This window comes from Heteronotia binoei, chromosome 9, assembly GCF_032191835.1.
Source record: "Heteronotia binoei isolate CCM8104 ecotype False Entrance Well chromosome 9, APGP_CSIRO_Hbin_v1, whole genome shotgun sequence".
NCBI classification, from domain to species: domain Eukaryota; kingdom Metazoa; phylum Chordata; class Lepidosauria; order Squamata; family Gekkonidae; genus Heteronotia; species Heteronotia binoei.
In genome coordinates, this window is record NC_083231.1 from 124,310,193 (window position 1) to 124,334,375 (window position 24,183).

A 24,183-nucleotide genomic window follows, 5' to 3' on the forward strand; every position below is an offset into this window, starting at 1 on the left:
GGGTGGGCTTCTAGTGTCCTGGCCCCACTGGCGGACCTCCTGATGGCACCAGACTTTCTTCGGCCCCTGTGTGACACAGAGTGTTGGACTGGATGGGCCACTGGCCTGATTCAACATGGCTTCTCTTAGGTTCTTTCACCCAGAATGACTCTGAAAGCTGAGGTGGCCAACCTCCAGGTGTTACCTGGAGTTTTCCCAGCATGACACCAGACCTCCAGACTTGAGAGATCAGCTCCCTGGAGAAAAGGGATGCTTTGGAGTCTGTGGCTTTCTATTGCTCTGATGGCCCTCCCTTTCTATTGCTCTGATGGCCCTCCCTTCCCCAAACGCTGCCTTCCCAAGTTCCACCCACAAATCTCCAGGAATTTACCAGCCTGGAGTTGGCAATTCAGTGAACCACACTGTTGCTGCCACCGCCAGCTTCAGAACTCTGCTTTGCTGTATTTGCTCACTCTGTCCTGGCTGCCTGGGCTAGTTGCAAAGCAGAGAGAACGCCGGCTCCTTTAGCCGAAGGCGGGCCAGAGAGGCCATCTTGGCTCTTCCACATGTCGCTCACCACAGCCTCCAACTGCCAAGATTACCTCCTGTGCTGCGCTGGGCCTCTGGGCTCACCCTCTGGTACCTATTTGGCTTACCAGGTGCCCTCCTGGGGCAGGCAAACATCTAGAATCCTAGAGTTGGAAGGGACCTCCAGGATCATATAGTCCAACTCCCTGCACAATGCAGGAAACTCACAAACACCTCCCCCTAAATTCACAGGATCTGCATTGCTGTCAGATGGCCATCTAGCCTCTGCTTAAAAACCTCCAAGGAAGGAGAGCCCACCATCTTCTGAGGAAGCCTGTTCCACTGAGGAACCCCTCTAACGGTCAGGAAGTTCTTCCTAATAGAATCATAGAGTTGGAAGAGATCTCCAGAATCATCTAGTCCAACCCCCTGCACAATGCAGAAAACTCACAAACCCCTCCCCCTAAAGTGACAGGATCTTCATTGCTGTCAGATGGCCATCCAGCCTCTGTTTAAAAACCTCTAAGGAAGGAGAGCCCACCACCTCCTGAGTTGGAAGGGACCTCCAGGGTCAATTAGTCCAACCTCCTGCACAATGCAGGAAACCCACAAACACCTCCCCCTAAATTCACAGGATCCTCATTGCTGTCAGATGGCCATCTAGCCTCTGTTTTAAAACCTCCAAGGAAGGAGAGCCCACCACCTCCTAAGTTGGAAGAGACCTCCAGGGTCATCTAGTCCAGCCCCCTGCACAGTGCAGGAAACTCACAAACACCCCCCCCCCCCGCTAAATTCACTGGATCTGCATTGCTGTCAGATGGCCATCCAGCCTCTGTTGAAAAATCTCCAAGGAAGGAGAGCCCACCACCTCCCAAGGAAGCCTGTTCCACTGAGGAACCGCTCTAACGATCAGGAAGTTCTTCCTAGTGTTGAGCTGGAAACTCTTTTGATTTAATTTCAACCCGTTGGTTCTGGTCCTGCCTTCTGGGGCCACAGAAACAATTCCACACCATCCTCTATAGGACAGCCCTTCAAGTCCTTGAAGATGGTGATCGGATCACCTCTCAGCCGCCTCCTCTCCAGGCTAAACATCCCCAGCTCCTTCAACCTTTCCTCATAGGACGGTCTCCAGACCCCTCACCGGTATTGGCCATGCTCAGTTAGGCAACAGGGAAAAAACTGAGGGTGCAGGAAACAGGTGGGCAGCCATGTTGGTCTGTAGCAGGAGTGGCCAAACTGTGGCTCAGGAGCCGCATGTGGCTCTTTCACACACCTTGTGTGGCTCTCCAAGCCCCACCTCCCCGTCCACCAGCTTGGAGAAGGCATTTAAAGTTGCTTTCTTTCCACCTCTTCTTCCCCCATCTATTTACCCCCCTCCCTTCATATCTCAAACATCTGACGTCCACGTCTTGCAACTCTCAACAAACTGATCTTTATTCTATGTGGCTCTTCTGTTAAGCGAGTTGGGCAGCTACGGTGGCCAGGTCCAACTCGAGAAATGCCAGGGAAGGGTGTCGGAGGGTGCCTGGGAACGGGCAGTCATTTGTGAAATCTGCCACAAAAGCGCAGCTCGGAGGAGTTGGTGTTCAAGCCGCTGCCCTGCTCTGCTGCCACCGTCCCCTCCCTGCCTGAGGTTCTCCCAGCAAGGCCTGTGTCAGACATTCCCACTGTGGCCAGAACTTGCAGAGCTGGCTGTTAGTTTTGGTAGCTTTAAAAAGACCTAGAGAGATTCATGGGGGGGACAAACAATCTGTCTCCGGATGCTCTAAGTGCAACCTCCACATTTAGATGCAGGACATTTCTGAATCTCAAGGGGCTGAAAGTTGTTTTTGCACTCCCCTGGCATATCCCAGAGATATTTTGGTCTTGTGGAGTCTTGTGAGCAAAAATTCTACTTTGTGAGCAACTGGGATTAAAGTTGGGAGCTCCTGCAACAATGAGTTTGCTCTGGGGCCTTTCTTCCTGAGCGAAGACAAAACTGTGTGAACCAGAGGTTAAAAAACTGTGAGCTTGCTCACACTAACTCGGCTTAGTGTGACACTGGTTTTGGTAGCACCAGTTGGGTACTTTGAGGAGGGACAGTGGCTCAGTGGTAGAGCATCTGCTTGGAAAGCAGAAGGTCCCAGGTTCCATCCCCGGCATCTCCAACTAAAAAGGGTCCAGGCAAGTAGGCCTGAGAAACCTCAGCTTGAGACCCTGGAGAGCAGGGGAGGGATGGTGGCTCAGTGGTAGAGCATCTGCTTGGGAAGCAGAAGGTCCCAGGTTCCATCCCCAGCATCTCCAACTAAAAAGGGTACAGGCAAATAGGCGTGGAAAACCTCACCTGGAGACCCTGGAGAGCCACTCCCAGTCTGAGGAGACAAGACTGACTTTGATGGACTCAAGAGGGTCTGATTCAGTAGAAGGCAGCTTCATATGTTCATATGCCTATTGGGGAGGGACAGTGGCTCAGTGACAGAGCATCTGCTTGGTAATCAGAAGGTCCCAGGTTCAATCCCCGCCATCTCCAACTAAAAAGGGTCCAGGTAAATAGGCTTGAAAAACCTCAGCTTGAGACCTTGGAGAGCTGCTGTCAGTCTGAGTAGACAATACTGACTTTGATGGACCAAAGAGGGTCTGATTCAGTAGAAGGCAGCTTCAGATGTTCATGGGAGGGCCGGTGGCTCAATGGTAGAGCATCTGCTTGGTAAGCAGAAGGTCCCAGGTTCAATCCCCGGCATCTCCAACTAAAAAGGGTCCAGGCAAATAGGCGTGAAAAACCTCAGCTGGAGACTCTGGAGAGCAGCTGCCAGTCTGAGGAGACAAGACTGACTTTGATGGACCAAAGAGGGTCTGATTCAGTAGAAGGCAGCTTCATAGGTTCATATATATACTTTGTGGCATTCTATCTGACTGAGATCCCTCCCCTTCCCCAGCCCCCTCTTGCCCCAGGCCTCTCCCCTAATCTCCTGGGATTGCCCCAAGAGGAGCTGGGAAACCTATGATGTGAGGGATGGGCTGGCTTTCTCTATAGATACAGGCATGCTGAGAGAACTGTCATCGTGAAACCTGGTCATGTCCTGCTCGGACAGCATTTAAGAACATAAGAACATAAGAGAAGCCATGTTGGATCAGGCCAACGGCCCATCAAGTCCAACACTCTGTGTCACACAGTGGCAAAAAATGTTATATACACACATACACTGTGGCTAATAGCCACTGATGGACCTGTGCTCCATATTTTTATCTAAACCCCTCTTGAAGGTGGCTATACTTGTGACCGCCACCACCTCCTGTGGCAGTGAATTCCACATGTTAATCACCCTTTGGGTGAAGAAGTACTTCCTTTTATCCGTTTTAACCTGTCTGCTCAGCAATTTCATCGAATGCCCACGAGTTCTTGTATTGTGAGAAAGGGAGAAAAGTACTTCTTTCTCTACTTTCTCCATCCCATGCATTATCTTGTGAACCTCTATCATGTCACCCCGCAGTCGACGTTTCTCCAAGCTAAAGAGTCCCAAGCGTTTCAACCTTTCTTCATAGGGAAAGTGCTCCAGCCCTTTAATCATTCTAGTTGCCCTTCTCTGCACCTTCTCTAATGCTATAATATCCTTTTTGAGGTGCGGCGACCAGAACTGCACACAGTACTCCAAATGAGACCGCACCATCGATTTATACAGGGGCATTATGATACTGGCTGATTTGCAGAGTCGGACTTATTCCTGGAGCATGGGGTGGTGGAGGAGTTGTACAGAAGAGAGTGTAACAAAATAGGAGTCAACAGAATCTTTAAGACCAGCTTAATTTTATTCAGAACATGTGCTGTACCATTTTCCATTATGAGCCACCGCCTACCAGCTATGTGTGGCTCTGCTCACTGTGCCGGATTCCTTGTCTGATGAAATGTGCTTAGAGCACACGAAAGGTGACGTTCTGAATAAAACTGTTGGTCTTAAAGGTGCCACTTGACTCCTGCTTTGTTCTACTACTTCAGACCAACACGGCTGCCTGCTGGGATCTATCAGAAGAGAGTGTGTTTCTGAGCATGTGCAGAAAGCATTTCCCTTGCTTGGGAACATATGTGGTCTGTGCTGCACACGTAGGGGTTAGCAAAAAGACTCCCAAAGTCATCTTGAGAGGTCTGGACAGCCTTCTGGCCCAGACTAGTGAGGGCTGCCAACTCTGGGTTGGGAAAGACCTGGAGACTTTGGGGGTGGATCCAGGAGAGGGCGGGGTTTGGTGAGGGGAGGGGCCTTGGCATGATCTAATGCCCTAGAGTCCCTCCTCCAAAGCAGCCATTTCCTCCAGGGGAACTGATCTCTTTACTCTGGAGATGAGCCAGAATTCCAGGGAATCCCAAGGGCCCACCTGGAGGTTGGCAACTCTCCCCAGGCCCTCTCCTAAACTTTTGAAGAAGACGGATTAAGAGTTGGTGCTGTTTGCTTACTGACGAAGGTTCAGACCTGAGATTCGGGTGTGTGCGTGCTTCTTCCCTTTAAAAGGTCATTCTTGGTCACGGGCTTGGATGCAGCAATAATTTCTGTGGACAGGAGTGAAACACGTATTTCCTGCCTCCCCTTTCTGTTGCAGCCCCACATGACCCCCAAATGCTGAGCCTAGGGAACAGGAGACCCCTGGAACAGCATGGGGGCATCAGTGAGAACTGCCCCCTTGCATTCTGGGAGAACATAAGAGCAGCCATGTTGCATCAGGCCAATGGCCCATCCAGTCCAACAGTCTGTGTCACATAAGAACATAAGAGAAGCCATGTTGGATCAGGCCAGTGGCCCCTCCAGTCCAACACTCTGTGTCACATAAGAACATAAGAGAAGCCCTGTTGGATCAGGCCAATGGCCCCTCCAGTCCAACACTCTGTGTCACATAAGAACATAAGAGAAGCCATGTTGGATCAGGCCAGTGGCCCCTCCAGTCCAACACTCTGTGTCACATAAGAACATAAGAGAAGCCATGTTGGATCAGGCCAATGGCCCCTCCAGTCCAACACTCTGTGTCACATAAGAACATAAGAGAAGCCATGTTGGATCAGGCCAATGGCCCATCCAATCCAACACTCTGTGTCACATAAGAACATAAGAGAAGCCATGTTGGATCCGGTCAATGGCCCATCCAGTCCAAAACTCTGTGTCACATAAGAACATAAGAGAAGCCCTGTTGGATCAGGCCAGTGGCCCATCCAGTCCAACACTCTGTGTCACATAAGAACATAAGAGGAGCCCTGTTGGATCAGGCCAATGGCCATCCAGTCCAACACTCTGTGTCACAGAAGAACATAAGAGAAGCCATGTTGGATCAGGCCAGTAGCCCCTCCAGTCCAACACTCTGTGTCACATAAGAACATAAGAGAAGCCCTGTTGGATCAGGCCAGTGGCCCATCCAGTCCAACACTCTGTGTCACATAAGAACATAAGAGGAGCCCTGTTGGATCAGGCCAATGGCCATCCAGTCCAACACTCTGTGTCACAGAAGAACATAAGAGAAGCCCTGTTGAATCAGGCCAAGGGCCCATCCAGTCCAACACTCTGTGTCACACAGTGGCCAGAAAACTCAAGTGCCATCAGGAAGTCCACCAGTGGGGCTAGAAGGCCTCCTACTGTGCCCCCCAAGCACCAAGAATACAGAGCATCACTGCCCCAGACAGAGAGTTTTAACAATACACTGCGGCTAAGAGCCACTGATGGACCTCTGCTCCAGATGTTGATCCAATCCACTCTTGAAGCCGGCTATGCTTGTAGCCGCCGCCACCTCCTGTGGCAATGAATTCCATGTGTTAATCACCCTTTGGGTGAAGAAGAATTTCTTTTTATCCGTTCTAACCTGACTCAGCAATTTCATTTAATGCCCACGAGTTCTCGTATTGTGAGAAAGGTACTTTCACTACCTTCTCTATCCCATGCATAACCTTGTAAACCTCTCTCATGTCACCCTGCAGTCGACGTTTCTCCAAGCTAAAGAGCCCCAAGCGTTTTAACCTTTCTTCATAGGGGAAGTGCTCCAGCCCTTGAATCATTCTAGTTGCCTTTTTCCTGCACCTTCTCCAATGCTATAATATCCTTTTTGAGGTGCGGTGACCAGAATTGTACACAGTACTCCAAAATGAACGTTTTCGTTTCACACTTTGAGACCTGACCTCGGTCTTGAACCTCTGCAAACTGTGCTACGGGTTGGTCCCCTTGCAAACTTCCCATCCCCTGAAGTAGCAGCTCCTCTTTCTTTCTCTCTCTCTCTAGGTTTCTGGGTGAAGCCCACGTGCCCCTTCGAGATGTCCTGACTTCTCCACACCTGGCTGCCAGTTTCAATGCCCCTTTGCTGGATGCCAAACAACAGAGCACTGGGGTAAGTGCCTTGAGGTGGGCGGGGGTGACAGCCGGACTCTTGTTGAGCAACAGTTTAAGACAGAGGGCCGGTGGCCAGTTGCCGTGGACGATGGGCCTGAGGAGGAGTCACTCCGCTCAGCTGGCAGCCGCTCAGTCGGGTTACTGCCCTTCAACGCTAACCTTGGGAGGAAGGCCCTTGGTAGAGGAGAAGGGCATAAGCAGGCCTCGGGGGCGTGGGCACATGTTTGCTTGTAGTCCCTTGTGTAACACACAATCCTACCAATCAAAGAAGCTTCTAAAAGGAGTACTCTGCTGGTCTCAAAATCTGTTCTCATTTTATTTTAAACAAAACAAACTTTTAAACCAAAGTTTAAACTTTTAAGAACCTAAAAGAAGCCCTGTTGGATCAGGCCAGTGGCCCATCCAGTCCAACACTCTGTGCCACATAAGAACATAAGAGAAGCCATGTTGGCTCAGGCCAATGGCCCCTCCAGTCCAGCACTCTGTGTCACATAAGAACATAAGAGAAGCCCTGTTGGATCAGGCCAGTGGCCCCTCCAGTCCAACACTCTGCGTCACATAAGAACATAAGAGAAGCCCTGTTGGATCAGGCCAATGGCCAATCCAGTCCAACACTCTGTGTCACATAAGAACATAAGAGAAGCCCTGTTGGATCAGGCCAGTGGCCCCTCCAGTCCAACACTCTGTGCCACATAAGAACATAAGAGAAGCCCTGTTGGATCAGGCCAGTGGCCCATCCAGTCCAACACTCTGTGTCACATAAGAACATAAGAGAAGCCATGTTGGATCAGGCCAGTGGCCCCTCCAGTCCAACACTCTGTGCCACATAAGAACATAAGAGAAGCCCTGTTGGATCAGGCCAGTGGCCCCTCCAGTCCAACACTCTGTGCCACATAAGAACATAAGAGAAGCCATGTTGGATCAGGCCAGTGGCCCCTCCAGTCCAACACTCTGTGTCACATAAGAACATAAGAGAAGCCCTGTTGGATCACGCCAGTGGCCCATCCAGTCCAACACTCTGTGTCACATAAGAACATAAGAGAAGCCCTGTTGGATCAGGCCAGTGGCCCCTCCAGTCCAACACTCTGTGCCACATAAGAACCTAAAAGAAGCCCTGTTGGATCAGGCCAATGGCCCATCCAGTCCAACACTCTGTGTCACATAAGAACATAAGAGAAGCCCTGTTGGATCAGGCCAGTGGCCCCTCCAGTCCAACACTCTGTGTCACATAAGAACATAAGAGAAGCCCTGTTGGATCAGGCCAGTGGCCCCTCCAGTCCAATACTCTGTGTCACATAAGAACATAAGAGAAGCCCTGTTGGATCAGGCCAGTGGCCCCTCCAGTCCAACACTCTGTGTCACATAAGAACATAAGAGAAGCCCTGTTGGATCAGGCCAGTGGCCCCTTCAGTCCAACACTCTGTGTCACATAAGAACATAAGAGAAGCCCTGTTGGATCAGGCCAATGGCCCCTCCAGTCCAACACTCTGTGCCTCATAAGAACATAAGAGAAGCCCTGTTGGATCAGGCCAGTGGCCCCTCCAGTCCAACACTCTGTGTCACATAAGAACATAAGAGAAGCCCTGTTGGATCAGGCCAGTGGCCCCTCCAGTCCAACACTCTGTGCCTCATAAGAACATAAGAGAAGTCCTGTTGGATCAGGCCAGTGGCCCCTCCAGTCCAACACTCTGTGTCACATAAGAACATAAGAGAAGCCCTGTTGGATCAGGCCAGTGGCCCCTCCAGTCCAACACTCTGTGCCTCATAAGAACATAAGAGAAGTCCTGTTGGATCAGGCCAATGGCCCCTCCAGTCCAACACTCTGTGCCTCATAAGAACATAAGAGAAGCCCTGTTGGATCAGGCCAATGGCCCCTCCAGTCCAACACTCTGTGCCTCATAAGAACATAAGAGAAGCCCTGTTGGATCAGGCCAGTGGCCCCTCCAGTCCAATACTCTGTGTCACATAAGAACATAAGAGAAGCCCTGTTGGATCAGGCCAGTGGCCCCTCCAGTCCAACACTCTGTGTCACATAAGAGAAGCCCTGTTGGATCAGGCCAGTGGCCCCTCCAGTCCAACACTCTGTGTCACATAAGAGAAGCCCTGTTGGATCAGGCCAATGGCCCATCCAGTCCAACACTCTGTGTCACATAAGAGAAGCTCTGTTGGATCAGGCCAGTGGCCCATCCAGTCAAACACACTGTGTCACATAAGAACATAAGAGAAGCCCTGTTGGATCAGGCCAGTGGCCCATCCAGTCCAACACTCTGTGTCACATAAGAACATAAGAGAAGCCCTGTTGGATCAGGCCAATGGCCCCTCCATTCCAACACTCTGTGTCACATAAGAGAAGCTCTGTTGGATCAGGCCAATGGCCCCTCCATTCCAACACTCTGTGTCACATAAGAGAAGCCCTGTTGGATCAGGCCAATGGCCCATCCAGTCCAACACTCTGTGTCACATAAGAGAAGCTCTGTTGGATCAGGCCAGTGGCCCATCCAGTCCAACACTCTGTGTCACATAAGAACATAAGAGAAGCCCTGTTGGATCAGGCCAATGGCCCCTCCATTCCAACATTCTGTGTCACATAAGAGAAGCTCTGTTGGATCAGGCCAATGGCCCCTCCATTCCAACACTCTGTGTCACATAAGAGAAGCCCTGTTGGATCAGGCCAATGGCCCATCCAGTCCAACACTCTGTGTCACATAAGAGAAGCTCTGTTGGATCAGGCCAGTGGCCCATCCAGTCCAACACTCTGTGTCACATAAGAACATAAGAGAAGCCCTGTTGGATCAGGCCAGTGGCCCATCCAGTCCAACACTCTGTGTCACATAAGAACATAAGAGAAGCCCTGTTGGATCAGGCCAATGGCCCATCCAGTCCAACACTCTGTGTCACATAAGAGAAGCTCTGTTGGATCAGGCCAGTGGCCCATCCAGTCCAACACTCTGTGTCACATAAGAACATAAGAGAAGCTCTGTTGGATCAGGCCAGTGGCCCATCCAGTCCAACACTCTGTGTCACATAAGAACATAAGAGAAGCCCTGTTGGATCAGGCCAGTGGCCCATCCAGTCCAACACTCTGTGTCACATAAGAGAAGCTCTGTTGGATCAGGCCAGTGGCCCATCCAGTCCAACACTCTGTGTCACATAAGAACATAAGAGAAGCTCTGTTGGATCAGGCCAGTGGCCCATCCAGTCCAACACTCTGTGTCACATAAGAACATAAGAGAAGCCCTGTTGGATCAGGCCAGTGGCCCATTCAGTCCAACACTCTGTGTCACACAGGGGCCAAAAAAACCCAGGCACCATTTTAAATGAGTTTTAAACTTAAAAGTTTCTTCAAGGCATGAACTTTCGTGTAAACAAAAGTTTACACCCAGAATTAACCTCTTGAAGGTGCCCCTGGACTCAGAATGTGTTCTACTGCTTCAGACCAACAGCCTGCCTGGATCTAAAGCTGGGGTGGCCAAACTGTGGCGCAGGAGCCACGTGTGGCTTTTTCACACATCTTGTGTGGCTCTCAAAGCCCCCACCACCCTGTCAGCCAGCTTGTAGAAGACATTGCTCTGTTTTAATCACTTCTCCAAGCCAAGCCAGTTGGCGACTTGGAGAATGCATTTAAAGTTGCTTGCTTAACACCTTTCTCCTCCCCCTTCCTCCCCCCATCTATTTTCCTTCCTTCCTTCCTTCCTTCCTTCCTTCCTTCCTTCCTTCCTTCCTTCCTTCCTTCCTTCCTTCCTTCCTTCCTTCCTTCCTTCCTTCCTTCCTTCCTTCCTTCCTTCTCTCAAACATCTGACATTCGTGTCTTGCAGCTCTCGAACATCTGATGTTTGTTTTGTGTGGCTCTTACAGTAAGCAAGTTTGACCACCCCGATCGAAAGAAATGAGTTGATGGATTCTGTGTTTTTGCTCGTGAGACCCCTTCAGTAGCTCTAATATTCCTCCTTTGTCCCACTTAAGAGAGCCAGTCTGGTACAGTGCTTAAGTGCGCAGACTCTTATCTGGGAGAACCGGGTTGGATTCCCCACTGGCCTTGGGTCAGCCAGAGCTCTGGCAGAGGTTGTCCTTGAAAGGGCAGCTGCTGTGAGAGCTCTCTCAGCCCCACCCACCTCACAGGGTGTCTGTTGTGGGGGAGGAAGATAAAGGAGATTGTGAGCCACTCTGAGTCTCTGATTCAGAGAGAAGGGCGGGGTATAAATCTGCAGTCGTCTTCTTAAAAGGCCACTGGAACGGAATGGGGAGCAGGCCTGCCTCTGACAGAGCCTGGTGCTCCGGTTGCCAGCTCCGTGTGGGGAGATTCCAGGAGATTTGAGGGGGTGGAGTCTGAGGGGATGAAATTTGGAATGGGGAGGGGCCTCGGGGAGTGATCCTACTCAGCACTTTGCTGCAGAGGGCGAAGGCTCCTGGACCTTAAAAAAGGTAAAGGTCAAGGTCATCTCCTGTGCAAGCACCAGTCGTTTTTGACTCTGGGGTGAAATTGCTTTCCAAGGTTTCCACGGCAGACTTTTTACGGGGTGATTTGCCATTGCCTTCCCCAGTCAACTGCGCTTTCCCCCTAGCAAGCCGGGTACTCATTTTACCGACCTCGGAAGGATGGAAGGCTGAGTCAACCTGGAGCTGGCTTCCACTGGGATCGAACTCAGGTCGTGAGCAGAGAGCTCAGACTGCAGTACTGCAGCTTTACCACACTTTACACTCCTCAAAGTCTCCCCTGGAGGCCCTTTACCATAGAGTAAAGGGGCAGCATGTCTTCTTAAAGGAGGGGAAGCAGGCATAGACTCTATCCTGTGGCTTGGGTTACCAATCTCCAGGTGTCACCTGGAGACCACCTGCTGTTCCAGTTGCTCTCCAAATGACAGAGAATTGGTCTCTCCTGGAGAAAATGGCTGCTTTGGGGGGCGGACTTTGCCGCAGTATACCCTGCTGAGAGCCCTCCTCAGCCCATACTCTGCCCTTCCCAGGATCCTCCCTCCCAAATCTGCAGGGATTTTCCAACTTGAAGCTGGCAACCCTACAAATGGCCCTGCAGATGTATCTTCTTGGAAAATAGCCGTCACGTCGATCACTCCAACTTTCCACTTCCCCTTTGTGCAGAGAACAGCTCTTCCTCACCAGACACCTCAGTGCATTAGATGAGTTCCTCCGTGGATTGTTCTTTGACGGACAGTGCCGGCAAAGGGGAAGTCGTTCTGTACCTGACTCAGAGGGGAGGATGTTGTTCTGGAGGAACGAGAGACTTTCCCACTTTGGCTGCTCATGCTGGGAGGGAAGTTCCTTCCGGCTGGCTTTTGTTCCCCACGCTGCTGCCCTCCCCCATCCCCTTGGACGGAGCTCTGCTTGGCTAACGGGACCCAGAAGTCCCAGGAATCAGCTGGAATCAGCTCCTTAGGGAGGGGGTGAGCGCCCCCCACAGGCAGTCTTGAAGCAGCGGCTGCATAGACACATGTCAGGGATGCTTTAGAAAGAAGAAGAAGAAGAATTGCAGATTTATACCCCACCCTTCTCTCTGAATCAGCGTCCCAGAGCAGTTTACAATCTCCTTTCCCTTCCTCCCCCACAACAGACACCCTGTGAGATCGGTGGGGCTGAGAGGGCTCTCATAAAAGCTGCCCTTTCAAGGACAACCTCTGCCAGAGCTCTGGCTGACCCAAGGCCATGCTAGCAGGTGCAAGTGGAGGAGTGGGGAATCCAACCCGATTCTCCCAGATAAGAGAGCTCTGGCTGACCCAAGGCCATTCCAGCAGCTGCAAGTGGAGGAGTGGGGAATCAAACCCAGTTCAAGAAGAAGAAGACCATATATTTATACCCCACTGTTCTTTCTGAATCAGAGTTTCAGAGTGGCTTACAATCTCCTTTATCTTCCTCCCCCCCAACAGACACCCTGTGAGGTGGGTGGGGCTGAGAGGTCTCTCACAGCAGCTGCCCTTTCAAGGACAACCTCTGCCAGAGCTATGGCTGCCTCAAGGCCATTCCAGCAGCTGCAAGTGCAGGAATGGGGAATCTAACCCGGTTCTCCCAGATAAGAGTCTGCACACTTAACCAGTGCACCAAAATAATAAAGTGCACAATTGTATTATCCTGAAACCATCCCACCCCACCCACCCGGGTCTTTGGAAAAATTGTCTTCCACGATTTGGTCCTTGGTGCCAAAAAACTTGGGGACCCCTGCTCCACGCTGATCCTGCACTGAGTGGGGGGTTGGACTAGATGGCCTCTATGGCCCTTTCCAACTCTGTGATACTAGGATTTTAAATGGAAACCAGTGTCAACAAACAAGAGCATGCTCTGAGAGCCAGTTTGGTGCAGTGGTTAAATGTGCGGACTCTTATCTGGGAGAATCGGGTTTGATTCCCCACTCTTCCACCTGCAGCTGCTGGAAAGGCTTTGGGTCAGCCATAGCTCTCTTACCTGGGAGAACTGGGTTTGATTCCCCACTTCTCCACTTGCACCTGATGGAATGGCCCTGGGTCAGCCATAGCTCTCTTATTTGGGAGAACCGGGTTTGATTCCCCACTCCTCCACATGCACCTGCTGGAATGGCCTTGGGTCAGCCATAGGTCTCTTATCTGGGAACTGGATTTGATTCCCCACTCCTTCACTTGCAGCTGCTGGAATGGCTTTGGGTCAGCCATAGCTCTTTTATCTGGGAGAACCGGGTTTGATTCCCCATTCCTCCACTTGGACCTGCTGGATTGGCCTTGGGTCAACCATAGCTCTCTTATCTGGGAGAACCCGGTTAGGTTCCCCTCTCCTCCACTTGCACCTGCTGGAATGGCCTTGGGTCAGTCATAACTCTGCCAGAGCTGTTCTGCTCAAGAGCAGTTACTGGCAGTGCTCTCTCAAGCCTCGCCTCCTCTCAGGGTCTCTATTGTGGGGAGGGGAAGGAGAAGGAGATTGCAACTGCTCCGAATGAAGGGGGAGGTATGAATCCAGTTGCCTCCTCCTGATCTTCACCATGCCTTGCCAAGTCTTCCCTGGGAAATTCCTGGAGATTTGGGGCAGTGTCTGTGGAGAGAGGACAATCTGGACAGGAATTTCACCTGCACACCATGGCACATCTCAGAAACTGCCCTTTACTCCATGAGCACTACTTGCAGCTGTCCGGAGTCAGTTGTAATTCTGAGAGATCTCCAGGCCCCACTTGGAAGTTAATGCAAACAGAACAGGAAACATAAGAGAACCTAAGAGAAGCTGTGTTGGATCAGGCCAGTGGCCCATCCAGTCCAACCCTCTGTGGCACATAAGAACATAAGAGAAGCCCTGTTGAATCAGGCCAGTGGCCCATCCAGTCCAACCCTCTGTGGCACATAAGAACATAAGAGAAGCCCTGTTGGATCAGGCCAGTGGCCCATCCAGTCCAACCCTCTGTGGCACATAAGAACATAAGAGAAGCCCTGTTGGATCAGGCCAGTGGCCCATCCAGTCCAACCCTCTGTGGCACATAAGAACATAAGAGGAGCCATGTTGGATGAGGCCAATGGCCCATCCAGTCCAACACTCAGTGTCACATAAGAACATAAGAGAAGCTCTGTTGGATCAGGCCAATGGCCCATCCAGTTCAACACTCTGTGTCACATAAGAACATAAGAGAAGCCCTGTTGGATCAGGCCAGTGGCCCATCCAGTCCAACATTCTGTGTAACATACGAGGAGCCATGTTGGATGAGGCCAATGGCCCATCCAGTCCAACACTCTGTGTCACATAAGAACATAAGAGAAGCTCTGTTGGATCAGGCCAATGGCCCATCAAGTCCAACACTGTGTCACATAAGAACATAAGAGAAGCCCTGTTGGATCAGACCAATGACCCATCCAATGACCCACTCTGTGGCACATGGGGGCCAAAAAACCTTGTGCCATCAGGAGGTTCACCAGTGGGGCTAGAAGCCCTTCCACTTTGCCCCCCCCCCCCAAGCACCAAGAAGACAGAGCATCACTGCCCGAGACTGAAGAACGTAAGAGAAGCTCTGTTGGGGCAGGCCAATGGCCCATCCAGTCCAACACTCTGTGTTACACAGTGGCAAAAAAACCAGGCGCTATCAGGAGGTCCAACGGTGAGGCTAGAAGCCCCTCCCACTGTTGCCCCTCCCCAAGCACCAAGAATACAGAGCATTAATGACCCAGGCAGAGAGTTCCAGCAATACCGTCTAGCTAAGAGCCACTGATGGACCTCTGCTCCATCATGGACCTCCATTATCTAATCCCTTCTTGAAGCTGGCTGTGCTTGCATCCGCCACCATCTCCTGTGGCAGTGAATTCCACATGTTAATCACCCTTTGGGTGAAGAAGGACTTCCTTTTATCCATTTTAACCCGACTGCTCAGCAATTTCATTGAATGCCCATGAGTTCTTGTCTTGTGAGAAAGGGAGAAAAGGACTTCTTTCTCTACTTTCTCCATCCCATGCATAATCTTGTAAATCTCTATCATGTCACCCCGCAGTCGACATTTCTCCAAGCTAAAGAGCCCCAAACGTTTTAACCTTTCTTCATAGGGAAAGTGTTCCATCCCTATAATCATTCTAGTTGCCCTTTTCTGGACTTTTTCCAATGCTATAATATCTTTTTTTGAAATGACATGATGTACCGGTTGAGCAAACACTATACCGAAACACCATGTATTGAATCACTACACAATGCATGTAATTGCTTAAAGACTCCGCTCACCACAATCCTTGACTACTTTTGAATCATCCAAAATACATCATATGTCATCATTAAATCCATCATGAAATCCTTGCTCAGTTCCGCAGGGCCTGTAAGACAACCCACTTCCGGCTGGCTTATAACTAACCGGCATAGGAAACTGAGTGTAGTTCTATTAGATTCCTGCTATGTTTTAATGTTTTAACTGTGTAAAATGCTTAAACTTAATATTTTTATGTGTAATATGTTTAAACTTAATTTTTATGTTAGATTTTATGTGCTGTAAGCCGCCCTGAGCCACTTGGTGGAAGGGCGGGATAGAAATCATAAATAAACTAAACTAATGAAATCTCCTATTTAATAATAATAATAGACAATGTGATGAAAGGGGTTGATCCTGTAATTGTAAAAATATTTCTCTTCAAATGCCTTCATAAAAATATTGGCGATAGACGGAGCAAAGGGCTACCCATTGAGACCCCACAAATTTGCACACACAAAAAAATCCGCTTTAAACCTAAAATAATTATGCTCCAAGACCACATCCAAAATCTGCATAAGAAAAGGAGTAGACTCTGGAATACAAACCAGCAGGCTCCAGGAAAGAAAACCAAGAATCGAATTGAGTTATGAATTGTGTCTGGCTGAACTTCCCAACTTCAGTATGTGTGATCAAATACTCCCACCTAGTGTTGCATATGTAAATTACAGGTTCTTTTTCCTGCCAGTAAATGAAGTCCGTCGCTGGTAAGACAGGCAAGGCAGCTTCTGCAGTAGGTCTGTTTCGCTCAGATGCCTCCTTTTCTGGAATCACCTGCAAACAGAATAGAAACTGGGACTCAATCCAACATGTGGCATCGTGTTATATTCCCATAATGCGCTTGATCCTTCGGTTGATTTGGAAGTGTGAGAGCCAGTGAGGTGGAGGACCTTGAGTGGACGGGGAGGAACTTCTGGTGTCCTGGCCTTGTTGGTGTCCTGCACCGAGGAATGTTCGATCCAGGTGGGCAGCCGTGTTGTTCTGAAGCAGCAGAGCAAAGTTTGAGTCCGTCAGGCACCTTTAAGACCAGCCAAGTTTCATTCTGGTGAAAAGCTTTCATGTGCCAGCGCACTTCTTCAGAAACAGAGGAATGAAGTCCATCCTCTATATGATGGGCTGTTATTTCTATTTTCATTCCATTTTATCTGAGGTAGTGTGTGCTTGCACGCAGAAGCTCATACCTTGAATAAAACTTTGTTGGTCGCAAAAGTGTCTGATTGGACTCGAACTCTGTTCTATCAAGGAATGGCTATTAGCTGTGGGAGAGCCAAGGTACTCCCTCCATGCGCCCTTCCTTACAGCTTCTGTTGTTGGAACTCTCTGTCTGGGACAGTGGTGCTCTGTATTCTTGGCGTTTGTGGGGGGCATAGAGGAAGGGCTTCTCGTGTCCTAGCCACACTGGTGGACCTCCTAATGGCACCTGAGGGTTTTTTGGCCACTGTTGGACTGGATGGGCCATTGGCCTGATCCAACATGACTTCTCTTATGTTCTTATAGGCAGCTTCAAGAGGGGATTGGATCAACATATGGAGCAGAGGTCCATCAGGGGCTATTAGCCACAGGGTATAGATGGAACTCTCTGTCTGGGGCAGTGATGCTCTGTATTCTTGGTGCTTGTGGAGGGGCACAGTGGGCGGGGGGCTTCTAGTGTGCTGGCCCCACTGATGGACCTCCTGATGGCACCTGGGTTTTTTGGACACTGTGTGACGCAGAGTGTGGGGCTGGATGGGCCATTGGCCTGATCCAACATGGCTTCTTTTATGTTCTTATGTGACATGGTGTGTTGGACTGGAAGGGCCATTGGCCTGATCCAACGTGGCTTCTCTTAGGTTCTTACGTGACACAGAGTGTTGGACTGGATGGGCCACTGGCCTGATCCAACATGGCTTCTCTTATGTTCTTATGACTGGGGCAGTGATGCTCATATTCTTGATGCTTGGGGGGGGGGCACAGTGGGAAGGCTTCTAGTGTGCTGGCCCCACTGATGGACCTCCTGATGGCACCTGGTTTTTTTTGGCCACTGAGTGACACAGAGTGTTGGACTGGAAGGGCCATTGGCCTGATCCAACATGGCTTCTCTTATGTTCTTATGTGACAGAGTGTTGGACTGGATGGACCATTGGCCTGATCCAACAGGGCTTCTCTTATGTTCTTATGTGACACAGAGTGTCGGACTGGATGGGCCACTGGCCTGATCCAACATGGCTTCTCTTATGTTCTTATGTGACACAGAGTGTTGGACTGGAGGGGCCACTGGCCTGATCCAACATGGCTTCTCTTATGTTCTTAGGTGACACAGAGTGTTGGACTGGAGGGGCCATTGGCCTGATCCAGCATGGCTTCTCTTATGTTCTTATGTGACACAGAGTGTTGGACTGGAGGGGCCACTGGCCTGATCCAACATGGCTTCTCTTATGTTCTTATGTGACACAGAGTGTTGGACTGGAGGGCCCATTGGCCTGATCCAACATGGCTTCTCTTATGTTCTTATGTGACACAGAGTGTTGGACTGGAGGGGCCACTGGCCTGATCCAACAGGGCTTTTCTTATGTTCTTATGTGACACAGAGTGTTGGACTGGATGGGCCACTGGCCTGATCCAACATGGCTTCTCTTATGTTCTTATGTGACACAGAGTGTTGGACTGGAAGGGCCACTGGCCTGATCCAACAGGGCTCCTCTTAGGTTCTTATGTGACACAGAGTGTTGGACTGGAAGGGCCATTGGCCTGATCCAGCAGGGCTTCTCTTAGGTTCTTATGTGACACAGAATGTTGGACTGGATGGGCCATTGGCCTGATCCAACAGGGCTTCTCTTATGTTCTTATGTGTCACAGAGTGTTGGACTGGAAGGGCCATTGGCCTGATCCAACAGGGCTTCTCTTATGTTCTTATGTGACACAGAGTGTTGGACCGGATGGGCCATTGGCCTGATCCAACAGGGCTTCTCTTATGTTCTTATGTGACACAGAGTGTTTGACTGGATGGGCTATTGGCCTGATCCAACAGGGCTTCTCTTATGTTCTTATGTGACACAGAGTGTTGGACTGGATGGGCTATTGGCCTGATCCAACAGGGCTTCTCTTATGTTCTTACGTGACACAGAGTGTTGGACTGGATGGGCTATTGGCCTGATCCAACAGGGCTTCTCTGATGTTCTTATGTGACACAGAGTGTTGGACTGGATGGGCCACTGGCCTGATCCAGCAGGGCTTCTCTTATGTTCTTATGTGTCACAGAGTGTTGGACTGGAAGGGCCATTGGCCTGATCCAACAGGGCTTCTCTTAGGTTCTTATGTTCTTCTTCTCTCTCTTTCTCAGGCCTCCCTCATCCTCCAAGTGTCCTACACACCTCCCCCCGGGGCAGCTCCTTTCTTCCCCCCACCTGCCCCGTTTGAGCCAAACCCAACTCCTGTGGAGCTGGACACTGTCACAGGTGAGTGGGATCTTTCCCTTACCTTTTACACTGCCTTCCCCCGTGTGGTAGTCCCAGTTGCCATCTTTTGCACTGGGTCCCAGGTGGTGGATTGGATCCCATCCCAGGTGGAGGATTCGGCACAGAGTTGCTGTGGAAATACCGGGAGATTTTGTGGGTGGCGGCTGGGTAAGGGCATGGCTCAGGGAGGGGGTACAGCAGGGTACAGGGCCATAGAGCAAGAGTCAAGGGGAGCCCCAGCTTTCTGAGTCTTTGGGCACATTTGGAATTTGGACACACAGTGGTGGTGGGCACAACCGCAAAATGCCTCTCCCAGGAGTAGGGTTGCCAGGTCAAACACAAGAAATACCTGTCGAGTTTGGGGGTGGAGGCAACTGTAATACTTGGAGATCTCCAGGCTCCACCTGGAGGTTGGCAATCTATTCTGCATCCTCCACAAGAGTGTCATGGGTGCTGGGGACCCTGCAGAAGAAGCTGAGCCTGCAGAAGAAACTGTGCCCCTGCCACCAGTGCCCCTGCCTCCTGCTGGAGAAGATCCAAGCCCCCCTGCCTTGCCCTCTCGGGTGGCTCGTGTGCGTGACCGCCTTCGTCAGGATCTCAGGGATCGGAGGAGGGCGGCACACTCACGAGCAAGACGCTCCCTGAGCCCTGAGTTCTAAAAGGATCCTGGCCCTTCTAGGAGTGAGGGTGCTTGAGTCCCAGCAGGATCCTGGCCGCCCTCTGAGTCAGCAATTAGCCCAAATGGGCAACAGACAGCAGAGGGCTATATAGCTGTGGGCTTTGGGAGAAGGCTTTGTGGAAGCAACTAGTCACTTACTTGACGTTCTAGCATCCACTACGGCTTCTGGACCCCCTGACTCTGGCATTGACTTCTGGACCCCCTGACTTCGGCTTCTGAACCTCTGACCTGCAATACCTGGACTGTGATTTGGTTTTGGCGCTTTGAACCCTCTTTGCTCACCAGCTACAGACCTTGGACTGCCCCTGGACTTCACGTGGCCTGGCCCCAGCCCGTGACAAAGGGCCGTTCCTTGTTTGGTCAGCCTGACATAAGGATGTGTTTCTGTTATGTACTGGACTTTATGTTTGACGGGCAGCTTTTGCACTCCTGGGCAACTGTGGGAATGCTAGAGACTCTCGGAGATCTGGACTCTAATAAGGGACCAATCAGCAGCTCTGGCACGGAGCTTGACTGCCGTGTTTTGACATGGGGATCTGGGGGGGGGGAGTAGGTTTGCCAAGCCCCCCCAGCCTCTGGCGAGTGACATCATCCTGTTGTACCATAGAGTTTTCCCTCCCAAATTGCTAGAGCGTCCGGGAAAACCATCGAGTTTTCCTGGACATACCTAGGGCGACTGGCACACAAAGTTGCCGGCGCAATGACGTCACTCGCGGGTGACATCATCACACCGGTGACGTTGGGGGAAATTTCCCGTCGACCCAGTGTGGGCTGGCAGTTTGGGAACCTCCCGCCCGGACCAGGGTTTTGGCAGCCTTACTTGGTGGTGGCTCTTTGCATGCATATAAGCGGGGTCGTGTCCCTGCCGTTTTGTCTTGCTCCAGAGTTAGTAATAAAGCATGTTCCCGTTTTAAACATCCATGCATTGAATCCAGTATTTAACAGTTTCTTTTTCTTGTGTTCCAGACACAGCCGGGGAGGAGGAGGGGGAAGACCAGCTGGGGACAGGAGATGAAGCGGAGCCTTCTTTGGGGCCTGCAGCGCCAGAGCAGCCCTCCCTCCCCAAGAAGCCTCCTCTGCACCCAGTTCATGGGACCAAGAGGAGAAAAAGCACTTCCAAAAAGCTGCTCTCCAACAAACCTCAGGACTTCCAGGTGATCAGCAATCGTGGCCGGCTTGGGGAGTGGAAGCGACCACGCCCTTGCTGTCGGAACCTGCCAGAAAGCCACCTTCTTCTAGTCTGGCCTGACTTCCTGGCTTTGGGGGCAGGGATTTTATTTTATTTTTTCAAATATATTTTATTAAATTTTGAATTGCTTATACAAAACAGCAAATTTATAATCAGACCAAAATATCAAACATTAGTCTTAAAAACATAGTCACGTAAACTTGAACACAAGGACGGTCAAGATTTATACACAATAATAGTCGTACAATTAATAGCGATATAATAGTGATATAAATTAAATAAATAAAAATAAATACATAAATCATCAATAAAATCATAATATTGTCACCAAAGATGCAAAACTGAAATAATATCAGGAATTTCCTTTTGTGTGAGAAGATCAATTCCCCATTCCCTAAAACTGCCGGAGATTTAGAGCTGTGGGGCTTGTAGGGGTGGGGCTAGCTGGCTGGGGGCGGGGGGGGGGGGAAACCTGTAAAGCCAGGAGATCCCCCGCTGGGACCTGGGGATTGGAAACCTACTTCCAAGTGTCTCCAGTGGTTTGAAGCTGCCCTGATACTTTCTGCATGGGCCTTTGGGGCCTGGGGGTAGCTTTGGTGGAGGTTGGCTTGCAGATGCCTGGAAATTGGACGACGACCTGTTTCCCTTTTCCGTGCTCTTCTAGATCAGGGTGCGAATCATCGAAGGGCGGCAGCTCCCCGGTATCAATATCAAGCCCGTGGTGAAGGTCACGGCTGCCGGACAGACCAAGAGAACCAGAATTCGGAAAGGGAATGGCCCGCTTTTTGACGAGGTGAGGCATAAGAACATAAGAGAAGCCCTGTTGGATCAGGCCAGTGGCCCATCCAGTCCAACACTCTGTGTCACATAAGAACATAAGAGAAGCCCTGTTGGACCAGGCCAGTGGCCCCTCCAGTCCAACACTCTGTGTCACATAAGAACATAAGAGAAGCCTTGTTGGATCAGGCCAGTGGCCCATCCAGTCCAACACTCTGTGTCACATAAGAACATAAGAGAAGCCTTGTTGGATCAGGCCAATGGCCCATCCAGTCCAACACTCTGTGTCACATAATAACATAAGAGAAGCCCTGTTGGGTCACGCCAGTGGCCCATCCAGTCCAACACTCTGTGTCACATAAGAACATAAGAGAAGCCTTGTTGGATCAGGCCAGTGGCCCATCCAGTCCAACACTCTGTGTCACATAAGAACATAAGAGAAGCCTTGTTGGATCAGGCCAATGGCCCATCCAGTCCAACACTCTGTGTCACATAAGAACATAAGAGAAGCCTTGTTGGATCAGGCCAGTGGCCCATCCAGTCCAACACTCTGTGTCACATAAGAACATAAGAGAAGCCTTGTTGGATCAGGCCAATGGCCCATCCAGTCCAACACTCTGTGTCACATAAGAACATAAGAGAAGCCATGTTGGATCAGACCAACGGCCCATCCAGTCCAACACTCTGTGTCACACAGTGGCAAAACATCTTATATATACACACACACTGTGGCTAATAGCCACTGATGGACCTGTGCTCCATATTTTTATCTAAACCCCTCTTGAAGGTGGCTATGCTTGTGGCCGCCATCACCTCCTGTGGCAGTGAATTCCACATGTTAATCACCCTTTGGGTGAAGAAGGACTTCCTTTTATCCATTTTAACCTGTCTGCTCAGCAATTTTATCAAATGCCCACGAGTTCTTGTATTGTGAGAAAGGGAGAAAAGTTTTTCTTTCTCTACTTTCTCCATCCCATGCATTATCTTGTAAACCTCTATCATGTCACCCCGCAGTCGACGTTTCTCCAAGCTAAAGAGCCCCAAGCGTTTCAACCTTTCTTCATAGGGAAAGTGCTCCAGGCAGAGGTGGAGAGGCCCAGAAAGACGGCTTCATTCAGTCCTGCCACTGCATGTAGTTGGGCACAGGTCTGTCTTCCGCATGAGGCCGAATACAGGTCTCCCAGGTCCAGAATTCTGCATCTGTTTCGGCAACGGCCAGCTTTGCTATGGGGAATACTTGGTCGTTTGGGGGTGGAGCCTGAGAGAGCGGGGTTTGGAGAAGGGAGAGGCCTCATTGGGGTATAATGTCATACAGGCCATCCTCCAAAGCAGCCAGTTCCTCCAGGGAGGGTTGAAGATCAGTTGTAAGGACAGGAGAACTTCAGGTGAGATGTGGAGGTCACTATCCAAAGGAGAAAACCATGGAAAGCTGTAGTATACAAATTACACCAGAATTTTACTTTCGCATATGTTAAATACAGGCTAGGTCAGGGGTGATGAGCCCCGTGGCACAGAGTGGTAAAGCTGCAGTACTGCAGCCGGAGCCCTCTGCTCATGACCTGAGTTCGATCCCGGTGGAAGCTGGTTCAGGTAGCCGGCTCCAGGTTGACTTCCATCCTTCTGAGGTCGGTCAAAGGAGTCCCCAGCTTGCTGGGGAGAAGTGTAGATGACTGGGGAAGGCAATGGCAAACCACCCCGTTAAAAGTCTGCCATGAAAACGTTGTGAAAGCAACGTCACCCCAGAGTCGGAAACGACTGGTGCTTGCACAGGGGACAGCCTTTATCTTGTTGTTAAATACAGACTCATGTGGGGGTGTCCAAGTTCAATTTCGCATATTCTCCCTGCCTTGCCTATTTAAATCTTTCTATGTATCTTTTGTGATGCCCTTAAAGGTCCAAAATTGAATTGAAATGAATTGCATTATATCAGGGGTGGCCAACGGTAGCTCTCCAGATGTTTTTTGCCTACAACTCCCATCAGCCCCAGGCTGGGGCTGATGGGAGTTGTAGGCAAAAAACATCTGGAGAGCTACCGTTGGCCACCCCTGCATTATATGGCTTCAGGGGATATAGAGTGGAGGCCATATTTCTGAAACACCCTATAACCCTTTCCATTTGGGTGGCTTTTGGTGAACGAGGCTGTGGCTCAGTGGAAGAGCCTCTGCTTGGCATGCAGAAGGTCCCCGGTTCAATCCCCAGCAGCCTCTCCAGTGAGAAGGACCAGGCAGGACATGATGTGAAAGACCTCGGCCTGAGATCCAGGAGAGCCGCTGCTGGTCTGAGCAGACAAGACCTACCTTGATGGACCGAGGGTCTAATTCAATAGAAGGCAGCTTCTTGGTGGTGGCCCCTGTAGATCCTTTAGAGGCCGGCGTCATTGCAATGCATTGCTAGGTGATGGCGTAGATCCCTTTTCTGTGTTTTTCTTGGTGTCCTGGATGCCACCTTGTGTCTTTTTCTCTTCCACAGACCTTTTTCTTCAATGTCTTTGAGTCCCCCATGGAGTTGTTTGATGAACCCATTTTCATCACGGTACGTCTGGGGCGGTGGGTGTGCGTCTGCTGCGTTCCTCGGTG

The 24,183-nt window shown here is 50.5% G+C and overlaps 1 protein-coding gene across 1 annotated transcript in view; it reads left to right on the forward strand.

Annotated features, from left to right (window-relative positions):
• DYSF (dysferlin) overlaps positions 1-24,183 on the forward strand; it is a 301,818-nt gene that overhangs the window by 27,831 nt on the left and 249,804 nt on the right. Inside the window, exons 4-8 of the mRNA XM_060247222.1 lie at positions 6,735-6,840; positions 18,848-18,962; positions 20,608-20,795; positions 21,495-21,623; positions 24,077-24,139. Of these exons, the coding sequence (XP_060103205.1) occupies positions 6,735-6,840; positions 18,848-18,962; positions 20,608-20,795; positions 21,495-21,623; positions 24,077-24,139 (601 nt within the window). The remainder of the gene's footprint in view (positions 1-6,734; positions 6,841-18,847; positions 18,963-20,607; positions 20,796-21,494; positions 21,624-24,076; positions 24,140-24,183) is intronic.